The following is a 23483-nucleotide window of genomic DNA, read 5'->3' as shown; positions in this document are numbered from 1 at the left end:
ATAAGATTTAGGTAATATCTCTATTATTTTTGATGGACTGATCGGCATTGATTCTTGATTTATTTCACCAGGTGTCGTGTTAAACAAAGATGGTGCAGCTATCTCAGTTACATCACCTTTCGCTGATTCCTTATATTCTGTCTCCTCCTTTTTGGGTATCTTTGAATTTATGATATCATTACTTTCTTTGTTGAATTGATCGAAACCCTCCATTACTATAGGTATCTTAAACGGTTTTCGATCTGTTTCAATAAAATGTAGAAACCGCTGCAATGCTTGAGAATAAAGCATCCATTTTTCACGATCGTTCATTTTACTTTTGAGAATTTTTTGCATCTCTTCATCTAGCCGAGATGAGGAATTTTCAGGAGGGTTCTCATTGCGTTTTAACTTTTCAATAAAGTCCGATTCAACTAATAACATTTTTTTCGTATTTTCCATTTTGTTTATTTATGATAAAGAGTTAACTAAGGCACTTAGAACTGCTCCTAAAATAATAGGTAAAAAGGCACCTCCTTTTTGAATTATAACCGTTTTTCTTAATTTATGTTTACCTTTTGAAACTAATTTCCTTAATATGTCTTTGTACTTTTTTAACTTTGTTTTTTCCTTTTTATCTAAAGGAATTTTCCCATTCAGAACGTTATAAATGCACTCGCATATAATGTTGATCTCTTCATCATCACAAGATTTAAGTAATGCAGTACGATATTTGGGTTTAAGCAAGTGCAATGCTTCTAATAAATGTTTATATGTGTTTACTCTTGCATGCATCATGTAGAACTGACTAAAATTTGTTGATTTTTATCATATTTAAATCCTTTTTTAGGTACATACACTGTGCAATGTCCATCAAATGGAAATATTTTTGTTTTAAAACGACATATGTCATTTGTATTTTGTTTCAGATCAATCATAAGGTAACCATGAGCATCCTTTGTAGCATCTTTGTAGGCTTCATCCACGAATTTTGAATTTTCAGGACAAACTTGTCGTGACAGGTATCGTATTTGAGTTTTATCTCTAGGGTTCTTAAAAAATACAATGTAGCTTGTGTTCAGTGAAATATCACGTTGACCTCTTCCTTGATGAAATATGTTTTGTGTTATATAAAAAACACTTAAATTTCTATGATGACTTCCTTTAGTAAAAATATCAACAACTCGACCATCTGATTCTCTCATTAAATCATCTATTATTAGAAGTTTAGGTTTTTTCCCATCGAAAATTGAAAAATCTGGTATTCCTTGACTATAATTTACATTTTCTAGATTATAAAGAGGTTGCATTTCATCATAACACCAAATAATTTCATCAAATTCTATGTTACATATCTCTTTAGTATTATTCAAAAAATTTGTAACAAATTGAGTTTTGCCACACCCACTGGGACCTGCGACAATGGTAGTGAAAGGATGATAAAAATGAATCATCTTTGAATGCTGTAATATGTATAACAGTGTTGATATGAATGCGGATAGACATTAAATGGTGCTATTCAATAAACATATTACTATTTAAACTAAAGTAGAGTAAAAAAAAAACTGATAAAAAAATATGTATATTTATTCTGATATTAACACTTTTCTTTATAATCTATTGTTACATTTTATATACCCAACCACCAATTTAAATTTAAACATAAAAAACAATAAATCTATGTTTACAATATTCTTATTGCCAAAACACGAATAAATGTTAAATTAAACAATTAATTAAAATATAATTTACAATTAAATTTAAGTTAACTATTCAAATTTACATACAAAATATATATTACAAACAATAATTCCAATTTGAATGTTCTGTCATTTACATGACAAAATTTAAATTATTTTTTTATTTTACAATGTCCCCACGCAAGGGTGTCACAAGTGTTTTCTAATAAGTAACGTTTTGTATCATCATGAGATAATGATATTTTATTAATTTTTTGAGTGAATATTACATGTTTTATAGATTTAAATCTTAGCATTTGAGCACGTTGCACATTTTTGTTAAATAAACATGTTTTGAAATTATTTAGAGTAAATTTCTTTGTAACACATACATTGACTCCTTTAGCTTTTGATAAAACACCATATTTACCTTTTATGTCATCATTCTCATCATATTTTTCAACATCTAAGGCATACATTTTAGATTTTAGACCAACGAACTCTTTTAAAATTCTACCATTATTTTCATCTTTGAAAAATCCTAATCGCTTTTTATTTATAAGTGGGAAATTATATTTATTGATAGGAGGATAGTCAGATGTATCAAAATAGAAATTAAGATCTTTTTTTATATCTGCATAAAAATTTTCAGTGAAAATTTGATAAATTAAACTATCCGTATCTGTATAAAGAAGTTTGAGTTTGTTAGGATATTTGATTTTCATGTAGTTGTAGTGAAAGTCATACATTAAAGTTTTTGATATATCTAATACACAAAACCCCAAATAAATCGGTTTATTATAAAAGACTTTAGTTTTATTCAATTGAACAGCTACTAAATTCTCTGAGAATATGGATAGACTGTGGAACTCAGGTCTAGCTATCAAAGACTGAACCCCCTGCGATTTCCCTCGATTTTCCCAGTGATTTAATAATTTGACGTTTACACGTTTTGCAACATTTTCCATTGTCTTACCGAACACTGAATTGTTCATTAGTTTAAAAAATCTTTTTCAAAATCAGATGATGCCAGCGATCTCATGTGGGTATTTAAATCTATGTAACTTTTTAACCACATAGACTGCTGAAATTTAAGAATGCGATGTATTTTACTTAATACCAAACCATTCTTCAAACACTGTTTTAGATTTCGATAATGAATTACATAATTAGTTTTTCTATTTAAATTAGGAATCAGTTTTTTTCTTTACAATTACCCAAACAAACGTTTTCAGGACAGAATGGTAAATCTGAATGTGAGTCATGAATTTCGTTAGGGTATTCGAGGTCAACTTCTAATATGAAACCATGATCAGCGTCATCGGCTATATTGAAGTCTGTATCTACATGAACCCATTCAAATTTACCTGTAGGGAGACATTGAGACATAGCCCATCCGTAAAGGTTGTTTGCATCAAAATACATAAGATAGGACGATGGTATGTTTGAATCAAAATCATCCATAAATTTATTATTAGCTTTCGCATATCTGTTACTACACTGCGATATGCCACCTCGAATATTTTTTGCAATGAATGATATTTTATCTATATCAGTTAGGAGTTCTAATTTTATTTTTGTCGTAAATAACATTGCATCCCAACTTAATCCTGGAGCAGTATAATAATGCGCGGGATCTAAACCATACGTCTTAAGACAAAGGTTTCTAAAATTTTCAAATACGTCAGCCAGTAACAAAACATCTGTTTTTAGATATAAATCGGAATAATCGCCCATATTTTTGCAACGAAAATGGGACCAAACATCTTTTGCATGATTATAATCATCTTCTGAGATGTGACTATCAGTCAAAGAACTAAAAAAATTGTCTTTAGAGGGAAGATCAGTTAACTTTAAAGAATCGTATGATGTCATGTATTCATACGGATACACACCCTTTCGTAATAAGCGTTTAAAATCGTCCTCACAAGTGAAATTCAATTTTAATTCATGAAATTGTTTAGGGAACAAGTTTTTTGCTAGTTTATCAAGACTGCTGGGCATAAATTTAAGTGAATCTACAAACCTCAATTTGATTGTGCGATTATTTATTTGTAACTTCTTAGAAAATGAAATGTATTTTTCTTTGTTCTGTGGAATCAATTCAATGTCCCCTTCCAGGGATCGGATACCGGTATTTTTTTCGGAACGGTTCCGTACGTTGACCCGAGAACTTTACTTTAGCGTTTCTGGTTCCATTAACCGGTATTCTTTTTCGTTCAGTGAACGAACGTTTATGAGTGAGAACTGTTCCGAAGAACAGAATTAAATGATACGTTCTTTAAAGAACAGTTCGCGGGAACGGAATTAAATGATACGTTCTTTAAAGAACAGTTCGCAGGAACGAAATTATTTCGGTTTTTCTATTTCCAAGAATTTGAACGAACAGTGCAAGCGGTGTCGGCCACGGCCATCACTTTAGTAACTTTAGTTTGATTTGAGACTAGCGGTGAGTAAACGTGGCGTCGAACGAAACAAATACGTCGAAAACATTCTGCACCACAACCACAATGAAGTAAGTTTTTTTCTTTTAACTTAGTGCTTTCAATTTTACCGATTTTAAAATTTAAGTAATGTCACGACGCTTAAGTATTTATTTACAGGCAATCGTACAGTCCAAGGTCAAATAAGGACGGGACGCCGCTATTAGCAAGAGCGAGCGTCCTTATTTGACCTTGGTACGGTCATCTCAGGTGTGTGTGTGTGTGTGTGTGTGTGTGTGTGTGTGTGTGTGTGTGTGTGCGTGTGAGTGTGCGTGTGCGTGTGCGTGTGCGTGTGCGTGTGTACAATATACACTACTTTCCCATTAATTGTGTCGTTGGTACTGTAGATAGTCAATTACCATAGAAATTACATCAGCTACTATCAACAATGGACCTTTAGGGTCAGTTGCACCAAACCGTCTGTCACCGTTAAAGCATTCGTTAAATTTTATTGTATGGACAGTTCCATAGGCGTCTGCTGCGTGACGATGATGTGTGTGTCAAATGTGGTTGATGCAACGGGCCCTTAGTCTAAAAACGTCACAATGAAAGATGTGAAATGTGCAATTAGTCACAAAAATAAATTGTTTTTAGTATTCAACACTCCCGTGTCCCAGAACTCGAAGAATCCCAATTCATCCAATGTTCTTATACTGCTGCGAGTGAAAGGGGCACTAATGATGATATTTATGACTTGATCGATGCACAGAATGAGCCACTGAGTAAGTACTTACCTATACTAAACCTTCATAAACCTAAATACTGAAACTCTGCCCGGTGGTTCGGTGTTAGGGCTTGCAATTATCCGTCCAATTCGAAATCCGGATGATTCGACTCGATATTTGAAAATCCGGATATTCGGATAAAATATTTTATATTTTTTATATTATTTAATAAATCTCATAATTAGTAACATAATTATGTATTACGATACGAAAAACACGTCGTAGGAAATTGTTATTTTATAATCAGGCTTGAGCTGTTGTTCGTAACCTTAATGTTAGGTTAGGTTACTTAGTTATTTCATTCTTGCCTTTTTTAGGGTTCCGTAGTCAACTAGGAACCCTTATAGCTTCGCCATGTCTGTCTGTCCGTCCGTCCGTCCGTCCGTCCGTCCGTCCGCGGATAATCTCAGTAACCGTAAGCACTAGAAAGCTGAAATTTGGTAGCAATATGTATATCAATCACGCCAACAAAGTGCAAAAATAAAAAATGGAAAAAAATGTTTTATTAGGGTACCACCCCTACATGTAAAGTGGGGGCAGATTTTTTTTTCATTCCAACCCCAACGTGTGATACATCGTTGGATAGGTATTTAAAAATGAATAAGGGTTTACTTAGATCGTTTTTTGATAATATTAATATTTTCGGAAATAATCGCTCTTAAAGGAAAAAAAAGTGCGTCCCCCCCCCCCCCCCCCCCCCCCTCTAACTTTTGAACCATATATTTAAAAAATATGAAAAAAATCACAAAAGTAGAACTTTATAAAGACTTTCTAGGAAAATTGTTTTGAACTTGATAGGTTCAGTAGTTTTTGAGAAAAATACGGAAAACTACGGAACCCTACACTGAGCGTGGCCCGACACGCTCTTGGCCGGTTTTTATGAAATGACTTCAGTTGCCCATAAGATATATGATTTTATTTTTATGTAATTTTGACTAATATTTGATATTAATGAATTTTAATGCTAGAGACATAATCTGATTGCCATATGAGGCAAAACGTCATGTTGTGATCGTTTAGATCGAATATTACCTAAAAAAGGTATTACCTACCTACTCCTTGTTTAAATATCAGATTGCATTTACGAGGTTTTCATTGCCGATTTATTCAAATGCAAAAAGAACTATGACATATTACAAACACCATTTAGCTTTGTTAAATAACAAGGCTGAATGATCTTTCTCTCTAATAATTTTCACCTCTTATCTTTGATGACTTCGTGACTCCATTCCAGTTACACTTGGGACTCTCGGGTAGACGTTCTTAGCCAGAGGGCCTTACGTTACGTATACAGCGAAAAAGTTTTGGTGTTGCAACACTTGCAACCTATTTTGAAAGGATAAAATGTAAAAGCGTATCTGCTTAACTACTTCATCTTGTTCTGCAGTTCAATACTAAACAGGTCTTCCGCCGCGGGATACATAGAAGACTTCTTTTTGTCAGAAAATTTGAACAGTTTTAGTTCTGTTTGCAATTTATTTATTTATTTATAATGTATTCGGATGCTAACAATAATGAAAGTGCAGCTATTGATACGGTACTCAGTGTCACTTGATTGATTGAGTTAAATTGATATACATTTACATGAGATTATCCACAAATATTCATGAAAAAAACCCTGCCTGCTAAGCCGCGGTCCCGGCGGATTCGAATCCCGGTAAGGGCATTTATTTGTGTGATGAGCATAGATATTTGTTCCTGAGTCTTGGATGTTTTCTGTGTATATAAGTATGTATTTATCTATATAAGTATGTATTCGTATCGTCGCCTAGCACCCATAGTACAAGCTTTGCTTAGTTTGGGGCTAGGTTGATCTATGTAAGATGTGATACTTGTTATGGAGAATTTTTGGCCAAAAGCTGCACTTTTGGATGGAAGCAAGCCGCTTTGCATGGTGATAGTAGACATTATAGTAAACGATTTTTTCCGAGGATATCGAAATTTCATCTCTTAGGAAGCCGAGCGTAGCGAGGTGTTTTATGAAAATGAAAAAAATTCTATCTTTTTATTGTATCGTCCGATTTTGACAAAACGTATCTCAAATGAAAGGTATTAATTTGTGTAATTAAAAAAAAATACAAAGAAAAAAAAATTAAAAGAAAAGTAAGAAAAAAATAAAAAAAGTAAATTTCCGTCTCGCACTGAATAACTTCAAAGAATGACAGACAAAATGTACAATGTCGATATACAAGTTTTTTTTAATCGAAGACAGATAAATTTTTAGTTGAAAACTGAAGACCGCATCGAAATCAGATCAGCATTTTTAAGATACAAGTTGCCAAAGTTGGGAAAGATCGCTTTATATGGCCACTTTGAAATTCCTTTGCCAGAAAGTCAGAAATAACATGTTTTTCTGACACAGAAAAATACATAGTAACAGTACACATCAAACTAAAATTAAAAATTCCGAGGATATTATAATTTCATCCCTTAGAACGACGAGCGTAGCGAGGTCGGTTACGAAAACCGAAAAAAAATCTCATTTTTTTGTACGTCGTCCGATTTTGACAAAACATGTTTCATTTGAAAGGTATTACTTTATGTAACTTAAAAAAAATATTGAAAAAAATTGGAAAAAAATGTAAGATTTAAAAAAAAAACCTTAATTTTCGTATCACACTGAATAACCGCAAAAAACGGTAGACACGGTGTATAATTTCGATATATGATTTTTTTAAATTAAAAACAAATAAATGCATGATTATAAACTAAAAACTGAATCGAAATCGAATCAGTAGTTTTTAAGATGCAAGTTGTCAAAGTTGGCTTAGTTTGTTTATATGGTCGCTTATAATAGTTATAATATAAATTCCTTAGCCAGAAAGTCAGAAACATTATATTTTTCTTACAGTTAAAAGTATGCATAGGTAATAGACATCATTATAAACATTTTTTTACAAGGATATAAAAATTTCATTCCTTAGAAACCCTTACAAAGACGATCCAATAAAAAAAACTGCTTTTTTTTTGTTTTTCGTAACAGACATCGCTACGCTCGGCTTTCCAAGGGATGAATTTTTTATATCCTCGTAAAAAATTGTTTATTATGATGTCTATTACCTATGCATACTTTTAACTGTGAGAAAAATATAATGTTTCTGGCTAAGGAATTTATAAGCGACCATATAAACAAACTAAGCCAACTTTGACAAATTGCATCTTAAAAACTACTGATTCGATTTCGATTCGGTTTTTAGTTTATAATCATACATTTATTTGTCTTTAATTTAAAAAAATCATATATCGAAATTATACACCGTGTCTACCGTTTTTTGCGGTTATTCAGTGTGATACGAAAATTAAGGTTTTTTTTTTAAGGTTTAATTAAGGTTAATTAAGGTTTTAAATCTTACATTTTTTTCCAATTTTTTTCAATATTTTTTTTTAAGTTACATAAAGTAATACCTTTCAAATGAAACATGTTTTGTCAAAATCGGACGACGTACAAAAAAATGAGATTTTTTTTTCGGTTTTCGTAACCGACCTCGCTACGCTCGTCATTCTAAGGGATGAAATTATAATATCCTCGGAATTTTTAATTTTATTTTGATGTGTACTGTTACTATGTATTTTTCTGTGTCCGAAAAACATATTATTTCTGACTTTCTGGCAAAGGAATTTCAAAGTGGCCATATAAAGCGATCTTTCCCAACTTTGGCAACTTGTATCTTAAAAAATGCTGATCTGATTTCGATGCGGTCTTCAGTTTTCAACTAAAAATTTATCTGTCTTCGATTAAAAAAAAAACTTGTATATCGACATTGTACATTTTGTCTGTCATTCTTTGAAGTTATTCAGTGCGAGACGGAAATTTACTTTTTTTATTTTTTTCTTACTTTTATTTTAAATTTTTTTCTTTGTATTTTTTTTTTAATTACACAAATTAATACCTTTCATTTGAGATACGTTTTGTCAAAATCGGACGATACAATAAAAAGATAGAATTTTTTTCATTTTCATAAAACACCTCGCTACGCTCGGCTTCTTAAGGGATGAAATTTCGATATCCTCGGAAAAAATCGTTTACTATGATGTCTACTATCACCATGCAAAGCGACTTGCTTCCATCCAAAAGTGCAGCTTTCTTTTCATAACTAGTATGACTATTATTAAATAAGGTAGTAGTGCCACTCAAGGAGTAATTTTTGATATAAATCGCTTTAATATCGTAAATGTGTTAATTTTACTTTAAAATTTGTTTTCCAAATGAGCTTCTTAAAAATTGCAATGGTATTTCTGTCATTCACAATATTCGAATTATTAGTTTTATCCGGATTTTAACGTGCAAATTATCCGAATTTCAAAATCAGCGGATATATCCGGATTACAATACAAGCCCTATTCGGTGTCACTCCTAAAGTAGGTACTTACAGGCGACCGTACCGACATATGTCAATTAGGGACGCAGTTATTTGTAAAAAAATGAGAAAGCCTTATACGGTCAACCGGGGTGGCTTTAAAACGCAGGGGTGACTTTGAAAATTTAGTTTTAAAGTCATACTGTAAGTAAATTCGCGATTTTCTATGGTAGATTTACAAGAATATTTATTGATCTATTATCTATCTACTAATTACATGAACAGTTTCAGTAAATAATGAATGATGTTAATTTTAAAGCCGTTCAAATACCATCAAAGTAACCCCAAATTTTCCTAAAGCCACCCCGGTTGACGTAGCTCTCCCGCTCTTACAATCCCGTACTTGTTGGACCTTGGTCGGTTTGGTCGTCTGTAGACAGTGTAGACACTAATACACTCGCCAACTACAGTTGTGTATTCCATGTAGATACACCAAGGGCCCAATTCTCAAAAGCTTGTAACTTATTGTAATAATTTTCTAGAAATGTAAGTACATTATGCAAAATAAATAAGATATTTTTATTGCAGATAAAAGCTTTGACATAGATGATGAAGATCTAGCCTTCAAAAAAATATATATAGAGAAAAAACCGGCCAAGTGCGAGTCGGACTCGCCCACCGAGGGTTCCGTACCTACAAAACTATTAGGTACTTTTACGTTACTCACATAAGTCTAAAGACTGGGCTAGGCTAGAAGTATAGGTTCTCTAATGAGCATAATTGTGATTAGCGCCACCTCTCGACGAATTCGCAAACTAATTAGCACAGCTTGCGTGAGGTCTTTTATAATGTTAACCAAATTCAACATTTTTTATTTTATTTTAAAGTAGGTGTTTTATGTAAAATTTCGTAGCTATAAATTTTAACACCTTTATTCATAAACGTACACTAAAGTTATCCAGCGGATAAAGTTCGTTTGTCCCTTTCTATCACACCAATACGTCGGAAAGGGACAACCGAACTTTATCTGCTTGATAACTTAGTGTACGTTTATGAATAACGGGGTGAGTATTACCGTACTGTAAAAATGTAATGTATACGGATTAATGAATTTAATATAGATAGGTAATTATTCATATGTGGCAAAACGAAGGAAATTGTTTACACCTTCGCAATAAGTATCTAATGATATTTTTTTAATTTACCATGTTACTTCACGTACCTACTTAGGTACTTATTTTAAAAACTCTAAAAATGTCTATTGAGTTTCTGTCGCAGACCACCATGTAGCTTCTGCATATTCTGCGCTGTGATAGAGTTGCCATAGTAGGTATGTATATATTGTATAATAGGCAATAAGAGGCAAAAAACATATTGTGCTAAAATATTTAAAATACCTACAGTCATTTCCGAAACGTGTGAATTCACGTCAATACTTTCTTTTATCAGTATTACCAGGGGCGGCTCACTCCGCGATTCTATCGCCGCGCTGCAAGTACATGCTTGCGGCCGCGAGTTCGCGGCCTAATCAGGGGTGGCGCGCGTTCTCACGGAACGCACGTTCGCACGTTCTATTGTTACTTTCCGTCGCGAGTTTTTTTTAAGGTTTTTATGCGATGTCCGCTTGTGGAATGGCTAATAATGCTTAGTTAAATAGATATCATGAATAAAATAAATACCATAGGACATTTTTACACAGATCTACTATTAGTAAGTACCCCGGAAAGGTTCAATAAGGCTTGTGATGTTGGAACTTAAACAAAAATATATAAATACTATAGATATACCTAGAAATTACCCAAGACTTGAATATAATAGTATAACTATCTGAGTATTAATTCGTTTTAATCCATAGGCAACCCTATCGCCGGACGCCGCGCACGTGCGGCTCGTTTCTTTGTAAGAATTTTGTAGGCATTTAAAAAGGCGGCATGTCGTGAACATCAAAGCAGTGGGCCTTCTGTACTTGTACTATTATATATTCTGTGGTATTACACGGAGTAGGTAAACGTTTCGTGGCAGCGGCAGCGCACACTGCAGAGAGCGCACGTGGACACCGGCGCGGCGCCACAGAATATATAATAGCACAAGTAAAGAAGGCCCACTGCTTTGATGTTTCCGAAATGCCGCCTTTTTAAATACCTACAACATTCTTACAAAGAAACGAGCCGCACGTGCGCGGCGTCCGGTGATAGGGTTACCAATGGATCCAAACGAATTAATACTCACATTAAATGTTATATTATTATATTCAAGTCTTGAGTACTTTCTAGGTATATACGCTGTATTTATATATTTTTGTTCAAGGTTCCAACATCACAAGCCTTATTGAACTTTTCCGTGGGACTTAATCAGTAGTAGATCTGTATAAGAATATCTTTTGGTATTTATTTTATTCAATATGTCTATTTAATTAAGTATTATTAGCCATTCCACCCGCGGACATCGCTTAAAAAACCTCGCGACGTAAAGTAACAATAGAAAATGCGAACGTGCATTCCGTGAGAATGTGCGCCACCCCTGAGTAGGCCGCGAACTCGCGGCCACAGCTCGCGGCCGCCAGGATATTATACTTGTAGCGCGGCGATAGGATAGCGGAGTGAGCCGCCCCTGGCAGCGCCAGCGGACGCGTCTGTGTGCGTGAGCTAGGTATGCATACAACTACAACTGCTGTAGGCACCGCCCCCCCCCCTCAGCGCGTCCTCTGCGGCACGGGCCCTGGTTTCTCTGGCCCGTCACATGCGCCCGGCGGCGTTTGGATGTGAGCCGTATGTGCCGCTGTGCCACACGCTGTCGGTCGCGGGTGCGTGGGTTTTCTGACCCTTGGTCACCCGTCGTCGGCGACGGAACTCAGAAGCTCTGGTAGACTGATTTTTGAACTGTTGTGTTGTGCTCTGATCAAAATGAATGCAAAAATACTTACATTGTAATTCTTAGAGGAAGAAGATTATACGCGACTTAATCCGTCCATATAAATATTAATATTACCCAAAAAAAACCGGCCAAGTGCGAGTCGGGCTCGCGCACAAAGGGTTCCGTAGCAGCAAATATAATAAACTTATTATGTCAATTTATACACCTGGTGTAGTATATTTTTTGATCTATCTTATAAGGTTCAGCCATCGTTTTCAGTGTAAGCACAATAACTTAACCAAAATTACAGTTAAATCAACCTATCTCAAAAACTATAAGAGATACTTTGATCAAACCAAAAATCGTTGAAAGAGTTAATTAGCATGCATCACCTCTATTTTTTTTAGAATTTTATACCCCGTAGTTATAAAAATAGAGGGGGGGGGACATACTTTTTACGACTTTGAGAGCTGATATCTCAAAAACCGTTCACTTTAAGAAAAATGTTTTTTAGAAAACTTTATATCATTTTAAAAGACCTTTCCATTGATACCCCACACGGGTATGTACATCGAAAAAAAAAATTTTCATCCCTCAGTTACATGTATGGGGGCCCCACCCCCAATTCTTTTTTTTACTATTTAGTGTCATAATTTTGTAGCGGTTCATACAACACATATTCCCATCAAATTTCATCACTGTAGTACTTATAGTTTCCGAGTAAATCGGCTGTGACAGACGGACAGACGGACAGACGGACAGACGGACAGACGGACATGACGAAACTATAAGGGTTCCGTTTTTGCCATTTTGGCTACGGAACCCTAAAAAACTACCCCATATCCAAGCGATTCTGATGACCTTGAGTTGGATGTAAGTGCTTATAGTGTGAGAAAGCTGTATAAAATATAATCTGCACTAATTTGTATAAATATGTGTGTTACTTAATCTGTGTGAATTTGTAATAGTGATATGTTTTTAAATGTTTTTAAGGACCAAGATGCAGTCCTTGAGAGAGCACAACCCATGCAATCCATTTATAGTGAACCGGAACCGGACGCGATGTGCCCTTGTTCATGCAAGCGTAATATAGTTGCAGTCGTTATAAGAAAAAAGTTAGAACAAGTTCCCGAAGAGAATTTACGGGCTTGTTTAGAAGATCTCGAAAATAAAATAGAATATTCGGCCCATCTCTACTCAGAACCATATACGAAAGGGTATGGTGGCCTAGATGGCGTTACACCTTTGGGGAACGCTCGGCTAGATGGCGCTAGTTAAAATATTTGACCCAATATGGCAATGAAACAAAAAAAAATGTGGTACAACTTTATACATAAAAAAAAATAACTGTCAATACAAAAAAAACTTCATTTTATATATTCGTGTCACTATTCCCCACCTTTGGCAGATAATCTGTCACACTTTTGATGAGATCCAATAACTTCTGAGGGTCCAAAATATCCTTCAATGCCTCCAATAGTTGCACAGAGTCCAACCCAACAGTCAGTGGTCCCAAATTGCCAAGATGCAATATATTTTGAGGGTCCAAACTATTTGCTATCGACCCCAAGTCAAGATCATTTGGGTCCACAGTACTGGTTGGTTCCGAACTGCCAAAATGTAGTATATTTTTGTATGAGAAACCTGTTTTTGCTAGAGGTGCAGCTAAGGCAGAAACTATGAGACACTGTAAAATCGTTATGAACTTCATAGTTATTTCTTTGAGCGTTGATATGGAAATGAAGAGTGTTTGCGACGTAGGTTTATATCATAATTATAGCTTCAGTGTAAAAGTCAATCATATTTTGGTACATTCGTTAGTGAAATATCGTTATAAAATAAGGGTTATTCCACTAGTCAGAGTTACCACTAAGTTGTTACCAGTGGTAACTACAATGTTATTTTCCCATAGGCAATTACTGGAAAGATTATATCATAAGATTCATAAGTTTTGTTTTATTTTATACACATGTAAAGCATGACCAGAAATATATGACTATGCGCCATGTAGCGGAATTTCATTAAAACTATTTTCTTTATAGTCATCATACTATACTGAACTGTCACTCCATACATCAGAATAACAGCGCACTCCTGCCTGACAATAGTTATTTATATTTCTGGTCAGGCTTTAGTTTCTTAACCATACTTACCATATCCAACGCGATCAATGTTATTTTCACCAAATCTAATGGCAACAGCTGAGACTGTTTCCTCACCTTTAATTGATTGGCCTCAATGGCCACTGCGTAAGAGTCGTTAGAGGTGCACATTGACTTGCCTAATATCAAGGACAATAGATACCGGGACTGACAAAGCCCATACAAAAGTTTACCTCTGAAATGTCCCATACATTTCCGAGCGATTATTTCCGAAAAAATTAACAATATCAAAAAATGTTAGTAGTAAACCCCTATTCATTTTTAATACCTATCCAACAATAGGTATATCACACGTCAGGGTTGAAATGAAAAAAAAATCTCTCCCCACTTTACGTGTAGGGGGGCGGGCACCCTAATAATGTTCTCATGCAATGATTAGTTGGTTTCGATTTAGCTTAATATATTTTTTGTTCTTATTTATGGTGTCTGTATTTAGCTCTGCCGTGAAAAATATTTAAAGAAATAAGGAGGCCGTTTCATCATCGCCACCAGTACAAAACAAGGTCCCACGTAAGAAGAAAATAAACATCGACGACTTCGATACAGGCACAAGCTTCATGAATTTTAGGCTGTGTGGAAGTAGCAAGTCTTCAAACCTAGCTTATTAAATTGTCATTCTCTAAAACCATGCTTTAATTTTCTACAAATATTAACGCGAAACGAAACCCAGTACTCGCTGTCCCGATTATACATGACGTCGGCACATTATTGCCATATGAAAACGATTTGTAGCGACACTCTTCCAGGGTCAAATAAAAACTTGTCAGGCTTTAGTTACTAAAAAAATCCGGATTTAATCCGGAGTTCGGATTTTGCCCTAAAAATAATCCGAAAATCCGGATTTTATATTATTGCAATCCCTAGGTATAACCCAATCCTTTCAGAAAATATTTACTTTATCACAAAATTATTTTAAACTTTCTTTTTGACATCGAAAAGGCTTTAGTTTTTTACATACCGAATAACTTTATTTCGGTATCATGATTCCTTTTAAGATAATTACATTATGTATAAGGTAAGGAATAATATTTAGAATACCTAAAATATGACAAATTTGCATTCTATTCAAATCAGTACGAGTATACTTCACGGAGTCCAAAACTATACGCAAATCAGAAGTCCAAAACTAGAAAAATATAGATAGAGACTATAGAGAGCGATTGCGGGCGCCGGTCGGCTCGAGCGCGAGTACTTGCGCCGCCGGCGTACGCGTCTGTGTGCGTGCGCCACGCGCACACACAACTTTACTATACAGGGCCTCTCTGTGGGTTCCGCCCCCGTCAACGCGACGGCGATAAAGACCTAAAAATCTGAATTCGTGCTTGCCTCCTGTATCGTCTTAATCCTTTAATGATTCCGTTAACGTGAAACTTTAAGTAGACAGGTTTTATGAAGACAATTGGCCGGTGAGCCCTACAATTTTAAAATTTGCCGCCCTTTATACATGGTGTATATTCTATGCTGTTTCTTCCTATCATAATAGTTTCAATATCAAGCATACACTATCACTGCACGTTCGCTGTTTATACGCCGAAAATTGCAACTCAAGTAAATGAAGTAAACAAAACAAACAACCTACCTTCACCTTCATTGCCGGCCGCGGCCGGCCGGCTAACCGAAACAGAAATATACATGAACTTCGTGTGAAAAAGAGACAGCGAAAGGCGGCTCGTGCGTCGGCGAAAACGTTCGGCTCTGGCGCTCGCTACAGTCGCTATACCTACTCCCGCGCGGCTCGGAACGAAATAATATTGGTTTTAGGAACGCTAAAATTCTGTTCGTTCATTTAAACGTTACTGTAAGGAACTGTTCTTTGAGGGAACGAAATAAGAACCGAAACCGAAATTATTTTGTTCCCACTGAACAAAATTTATAATGAACCGTTCGTTTAGGGAACGATATAAGAACCGTAACCGAAATTATTTTGTTCCCATTGAACAAAATTTATAGGTAACGGTTTAAGAACGATATCAAATGGTATTTGGGAACGGGTTCCGATCCCTGTCCCCTTCCACCAAACCAAGTCCATGTACTATGAAATGACTATCATAGTTACTCAAATTATGAAAAAATACAGGTATAAATTGAGGTGCTTTGTATTTTTCAGTACAAAATGTATGTGCTACGCCTTCGTAAAGACCAGTATGGAAATTATAGGAAATTATAGAATCACTATTTAAATTTCTATCACAAATGTAACATGTCCTACTCTGAGCAATATGTTTATTATTTTCAATGGATAAAGGCAATGGAGTTTTTCCGAAAGTATTCCTCTTACAAATGCTTTTTAAATCTTTTTCTATGTACTTCATAAATACCTGGGTGCAATCTTTACCTTTGTATGTTCTATACACAGACAATTTATCATTATAAGAACACTTAATATAATATCCAAAACTATATACCTCATGTTTTTGAATATTTGTAGTAGAAGATGTTGTAGGGTTATTTGACTGTGTTGCTATTGGGTTTAAAAAGGCTTCAAAATCAGCATAAACAACAAAAGGCACCCTTAATTTACGTTCGTAATTATCGAAGGTAACTTCATTGGTGGGAACGTTTTCATTGAACCAGTTTTTCTTTTTATCTTGTTCTGAAGGTAAATGTGTGCAAACATGGAAACAATCGTTTCTTTGATGTTTCATTAAATTTTCGTGAGTTGTGAAGTTGGATAAGCATCCATCGCAAATATGAACAGCATGCTGTGTATTTGATAATTGCTTAGATACTAATCTAGATAAGTTTTTGATAAAGCAATAATGTCCGTTACTATTTTTGGATATATACAATAAGTTCAAATGGATATCTTTTCTACACTTTGTTAAATGCAATGGTCCTACTATATCATGTTTTTTATTTTGAGAATTGTATTCAATTCCAAAAACGTTTATACTCATATTATTATTATTTTCAAATTTTGGAATATCCCCCAATTTTATTGGAAAAGTTAAATCTCTAAAATTCAATTTATTTATATGAGCAATATACGATTTAGTACAGTTTGAACGATGGTTTGTTGGGGGGTATAATCCTGACAATACTGCCCATCTAAAACATTCTTGATCACTATTTTTTACATTAATAACTGCTTTTTTATTTTGAATATCTCGTGGTAACTCAATATAAGAAGAACCGCGCAACGGATTAAATTTGTTAACATTAACATCTAGATAGTTAAATTTTACTAAACCCCACCCACTGTCTTTTCTTTCAAAGTTAGATAATTTTGTTAATATATCCTTAACCACGGACTCGAAAATTTCATCCTTGTCGCTACTAGTATCAATAATATTGTTACATAATTGGAAATCAAAAGTATTATTGATTTGTTTGCTCTCTTGTGTAAAATCGGCATTTAGAATAAAGTTAACTTTCAATGCAAAATGATTACTAAGGGAACGATCCAATAATGCAAAGATTTTATCTCTATTCTTTTGTAAAATAGTTTCAGGTGTAAAAGGTTGGTAAACTTTTTCATTAAGTAGTATTCTATAAGTGGCCACCCTATTCTTAAACGCATTCTCAATTAATTGAACATCAATCCATTCTAAGTCAGATCTTATAACATTATTTTTATGGAGATTACTGTTTAAATGATTTTTAAAATATCTTTTAGACACTAACTTTTTACATACAGAACATTCAATTTCAGCATTATTATTTGTACTTACAATGACAGAAGGGGTTGGTTTAGATGACGTTGATGATGTAGGCTCAACAGCTAGGCGACTTTTCTTAACAGATACTTCTTCTTCTGTCTCTAAAACTGTAGCCGACCTTTTCAATCCACCTCCTATTTGAGAAGATCTAAAACAACGAAAACATATACATTTATAAATACTCTGATGCGAGATATAATTAAAAATATTTAAATGTTACTTCATTTATACTAACTCAAATCTTTTCGACACTGCTGACAATAGGCTTGCATCATTAAAACACCGTCAATTACATCTTCAGATACAGTTTTCTTCTTGGAATCGTTGATATAATGACCACTACATGGTGTAAAGTATGGTTTAATATCAAAATCATCCACTAATGTGGAAGGTAACTTATTTTCTGTGTACCAGAGCCTTATACTGTTATGGAAACATTTTAAAATAAATTCTTTACTTAATTGTGCAATCTTGTCACGAGGTAAAGTGGGACCAATATGATAGTAAGTAAAAACCATTTTGGAAATGAACGTCACAAATAAGTATTACAATTATTGAAGCACGGTGGTAAAACACTGAATGATAACAATCTCAGATACCCCGTTTATATATGTGGGCTCTCCCACCTCACCATCAACGTAACAATAAGATCAAGTATCGTCTCGTTAAAAAACTATCCTATTGTTCAGCAGGTAATGGAAATAATCGTTACAAGTAGAAACAAGATCCAGTCATAACAAGTTGGAACTCAACATGAAGCAGGTATTCGTTAAATGGTTTGAACATGCAGGAACATGAATATTATAAGTGAAAATAACTTACGTCTCTCCGTGACATTGGCTCACAAGTCGGGCGGCTTCATATAACTCTTCATCTAGTTCGATTACTTCACAGAGTCTTATAAGTTCCGCATCAAAAACATCACAGTTCAGAGAATCCATTGTCAAACGAGGCCGCCTCCCCACATTGAGTTTCTGCGTTCAGTAATTCAATAAAGAGTATACATTTTATAAAACAAAGAGGGTTATTACATATTAACAAATGTAATGGATCGACTTAACACTTTTCGTCATTTTTAATGTGAAACAATGCAAAAGAATATCTTACAAGGAAATTTACTTAAATCATAAAAAGGAAAGATAAGAAATGTGAAACACTTTAACACTATCCTACTGCTATCGTTAAAAATTATATTTATCACTGTTTCTTATTATCTATAAAATATTTTACACATGTGTCCTTAGAAGCTAATTGTTTTGTAATATTATATACAATATTTCGCGTATTTTGTAATTCCAAGTCGTCTTCCAACGCAAAATACTTCAGTCTGACGTCCGCGTGCTTCCAGTGTTCCGTGGCTGGGATGTTTTTGATTGTTTGCATATCATATATCTCTATTTTAATTAAGTGAGATGAATACGCCCCATCATCTTGTCCAGATGATAAATTAGCCACGCCTTCTGGCGAACCTTTGCTTACATTCGAAGACCGTTTCAAGGTTTTACACTGCTTTTTAGGTCGTTCAAAGAAGCTGTCAATATTATTTCCAGGACGTTTCTTTGCGAGGGCTTGCTTAACTTTGAAACCAGCTGTACCTTCCTCATCGGTTGAATCACCCTGATTTTCCGGGTAGTAATAGTTCTTGAAAGTATTTTCAGAGAACTGAAACAATGAAAGACAATATTTTAAACACTATTAACAATTCTATTAATTAAATACAAAGAACACTAGACGAAACAATATTATAAAAAGGCAATATGGGTTACAGTAATTTAAAAAGAAAAACATACTCACGTCCATTGTTAGATCTGTCTATAAACACTTCACTTTTGAACGCACACTCCACTTCTCTATATACCACACTAGATACAAGGAGCTCTGGTACAGAAGGCTGCCTCTACAGGAATACTAATTCAGCCTCGACTCTCTTTGGCTTTTATACTCGTAATATGGTAGAGAGCAGGGGAACGTACCATAAATCTTGTTTCAACCAGTTCATCTTATACCTGAACGCAAACAATAAACTTTTTGTCATTTTACAATACAATAAACATCTATAATAAAGCACCTAAGTTGTTACAATAATAAATTCAAGTCACAAGAATTACCGGTGCGTTAGTCTAAAACATGTTTACACCAGTTAATGCTCTTTGTTAAATATGAATACAAAGTATCATGCCTTGACATGTTCGTCGAAGGATCTCTTTACCCAAAACCCGAATTATTCAAATAAACGGAAACAATAAATATATATTATCTATAAAAATACACAAAAGACATTTTTTTTTCACATAGAATTAGCCTTAAACATGTTTTAACCGGTTCTCAGTTTCTCACGTCTTAACAAGTTTATTGAAAGTATGCATTCTCTTAAACAATACACAAGTCATAAAAAATAATAATAGACATAGGTAAGTAAATTATTCAAAGAAGGTACAATAAATAAAGCAATTAAGCAAAAATGCAACTTCACAAAATTATCGAGGTTTATTCAGATACAAAACATTGAAATATATGTAAAAAAAGTTTGATAAGATGGGAAAGTAACTTTTATTTTAAGACGTAATCAATAAAATTGACTTATTAATCATATGTACAAATTTGGTAATACAACAAAGAGATGTATGATAGAAATAGGTATAAGATATCATAAATATTCGAGAAAAAGAAAGATACGCTAGATAGGATCGTTAAGTTTAGGTATTTGGATAAACTTAAATGTAACTCAGAAGTTCTTAAGTTAAAACGTAATTATAATACATTTCATAAATACCTACATTTATAGAAATAAAGTAAAAGTAGGTGAAACTCAGGTTTCATAAAGGTAAGTCTAGACTACTTTGGTTAACTAAGAGTAGGTTTTAATTAAATTTGGGTAGGTTACGAATGGAAAAGTTAGGTATTTTAATTAGGTTAGGTTAGGTTAGAATCGCAATCCATATGATCACAAAGTTATACTAAAAATTAATTATAAAATACCTATCAGTATGACACACAAGGAAAAGGTGTGCATGACACTGCCAGGTAGCTGGGTAGGGTAACAATGGTCTAGCGCAGAGTCCAGATCGAACAATAGAAAGGGTCGGTAATCCTTTTGTAACCGTCGTGCACAAGGTGTATTGTGTAAAGAACGTATTCTGTAAATACTAGAAGGAGGCTTCTGAGAGCGTCGGGACCCAGCGCAATGAATCTAAATGGGGGGCTATTACTTTTTTTTTTAGGTTTAGTAAGACCATGGATGGGCGGTGGTGGGGTCCTGGGAGCAGGCCCCAGACCCGGGCTGGTAACGGGGGTACCCTACTACTTTTATAAGTCACATAAAAATCACCATTATTTCCATCATATCAAGATTCCCCTTCCGAAATTACCCGAGTATTTCTGTGCTTCGAAATTACCCAATGCACCCTATGTCATACATGAGCGCCTAGCTACCGTATAATGTACTTTGCATTAATAAATGAGTCGCATATAAGTCACGTTATGTAAGCTTGGTATATTGACCTTTGTTGGCACGAGTCTTCAATTGATTTCTGCACGTGTACTGTAGGTCAACTGATAGAGCTATCTACGTCAGCGTGTCTGGCTGATTTCTAATGATTCCACCCACTTCCCGGTTTCCGATTGAGCCGAAATTTTGCACATATGTAAATCACGTGACAACGCAATGTTAAAATGGTATCATGGAGCTGATCTGATGATGGAGCAGAAAGGTGGTCATAGGAACTCTGTTATGAAACGTAAATCGAGTAAGGGGTATTCAGAAACGTCTCGGAGAGCAGTAAATGACTGTTGAAAGAAAGGTACAGTCGACGATAAAAGCTGGTGCCAAAAATGAAATTTTAGCAAAAAATAATATTTACTTTTGTCAGACTATTGATATTGACAGCCAGACTGTTATTTTATGTAATATTGTTTTTCTTCTGTCTGTTACCTTACGTGAATTTTTCTCACTTGATGGTCTCATCGGAAGATCAGCGCTGGAAGTCACCAGCAACACGCTGAGATGAGGCCATTTCGTGGCACTTTAGGTATTCCTTTCTGTTTTATTTATTTATTTGAACTTTATTGCACAACTAAAGAAACATGTACAAATGGCGGACTTATTGCCAAAAGGCATTCTCTACCAGCCAACCATTGGGTTAAACAGAGACATATATGTTGGCGCAGGAGAAATAATAGCTAACAGAGACAAATATAATCGTAACATCAAACATAAATTTACTAAACTCAGGTTGAATACTAAATACTGTTTTGTTATTAATGTGTATTTTGTCTTGACTGTGTTCACGAATAAATATTTATTCTATTTATTTCAGCCACTGCTAGCCGTTACAAGTCTCTTCGCCGGCTTCAGCATGTGTCTACTAGGCGTCTGGTTCTATCTCCAAAGCATCGGAGTGTACATGGCGGGCTGGGTGCCCATCGTGGCGCTTTGTGTATGCATCTTCGCTGATGCGTCCGGCCTGCAGCCGCTGCCGTTTGTCATTATGACTGAGATGTTCAACTTTCAGGTCAGTTTTAACCCTCTCCTTAACCACACCTTGGACACTGGCGATGAAATATATGAAAGAGACGCGTTCCTAGCACACAGTCTAAGCTCGTGTAGGTGAACACGTAGTATGCTTGTATGAGTGAAATATGACAGGTCTACTGTTCGCGTTTTTGACAGGCGGTAACTGAGAGGGGGTGGGCGGCACTTTCAGCGGGGAGCGGGAGTGGCCATACTGTACGATAGTACTATTTATTATACTGTGTTTTAACCGTTAAAATATAATGACATTAATACAGCGTGTAAATGTAATAAGGGTGATAAATGAAACCAGGAATAGAATTCGGTTAATGTTATCATTAATTGAGAGGTGATTTTGATGAGAGACCCTTAATTTTCACCCCATAACGAATTAAAAAAAATCCCAGCAGCAATGTGCTGTAAACGTTGTTGCGATGACAGTCAATGACAACTGTCAACGAGCGTTTAACGCGAGCGTGTTTGCATTACATTGTGGGCCGATTTATTTTGTATGGATAAAAATTTTGTTTCATTTTTAGGTAAAAGTTATCTAATTATATTTTCTAATTTCTAATGTCCTATACTCACCACGGTTGAGAGATTCAAAATTCAAGTTCATTGTGTGGACGCACGCTCGCACGCCCGCTCTCGAGTACATTCAGACCTAAAAACTAATAGGCTAGTAAAGTTTTAGTGCACTGTACTTACCTAACCACTTATTGTTCACAGCTCCGAGGCACAGTAGCGACTCTCATCATGGCCATATCTCTCGGCACAGACTTCGCGCTTCTCAAACTGTTTGCGCCAGTTATCTCGTGGATCGGTTACCATTCCATCTTCTGGGTCTTCAGCTTTATATGTCTCGCAAACGTGTTTTACCTCATCTGGTGTGTACCAGAGACCAAAATGAGGAGTCTAGAGGACATATACGCGGATTTGGAGGGGAAAAAGAGGACGAAAGAGGAAAAGGTCGTGGAGACTAATCATGTGTGAATGAGGAATGAATTTGGGGTTCCTGATTCACCGGATTCTTGTTTAAGAGCACCTTATCGCCATCTTAAGAATTTTGCATAAAATGTCTTTCTTGAGAATTCTGCATCAACGAAAATGGAGGGTTAACCCACCGTTTTATATG

The 23483-nt window shown here is 34.9% G+C and overlaps 1 protein-coding gene across 1 annotated transcript in view; it reads left to right on the top strand.

Moving 5' to 3' along the window:
• The window catches only part of LOC125242095 (facilitated trehalose transporter Tret1-like), a 93621-nt gene extending 70197 nt beyond the window's left edge, over positions 1–23424 (top strand). The window contains exons 7-8 of the mRNA XM_048150803.1: positions 22155–22349; positions 23078–23424. Coding sequence (XP_048006760.1) covers positions 22155–22349; positions 23078–23341 — 459 coding nt within the window. The 3' untranslated portion in view covers positions 23342–23424. The remainder of the gene's footprint in view (positions 1–22154; positions 22350–23077) is intronic.
• The last annotated feature ends 59 nt before the right edge of the window (positions 23425–23483 follow it).

Source organism: Leguminivora glycinivorella, unplaced genomic scaffold (genome assembly GCF_023078275.1).
Source record: "Leguminivora glycinivorella isolate SPB_JAAS2020 unplaced genomic scaffold, LegGlyc_1.1 Scaffold6, whole genome shotgun sequence".
NCBI lineage: Eukaryota > Metazoa > Arthropoda > Insecta > Lepidoptera > Tortricidae > Leguminivora > Leguminivora glycinivorella.
Note: the sequence above shows the minus strand (reverse complement) of the source record. Positions and strands in the feature narration are given on the sequence as shown.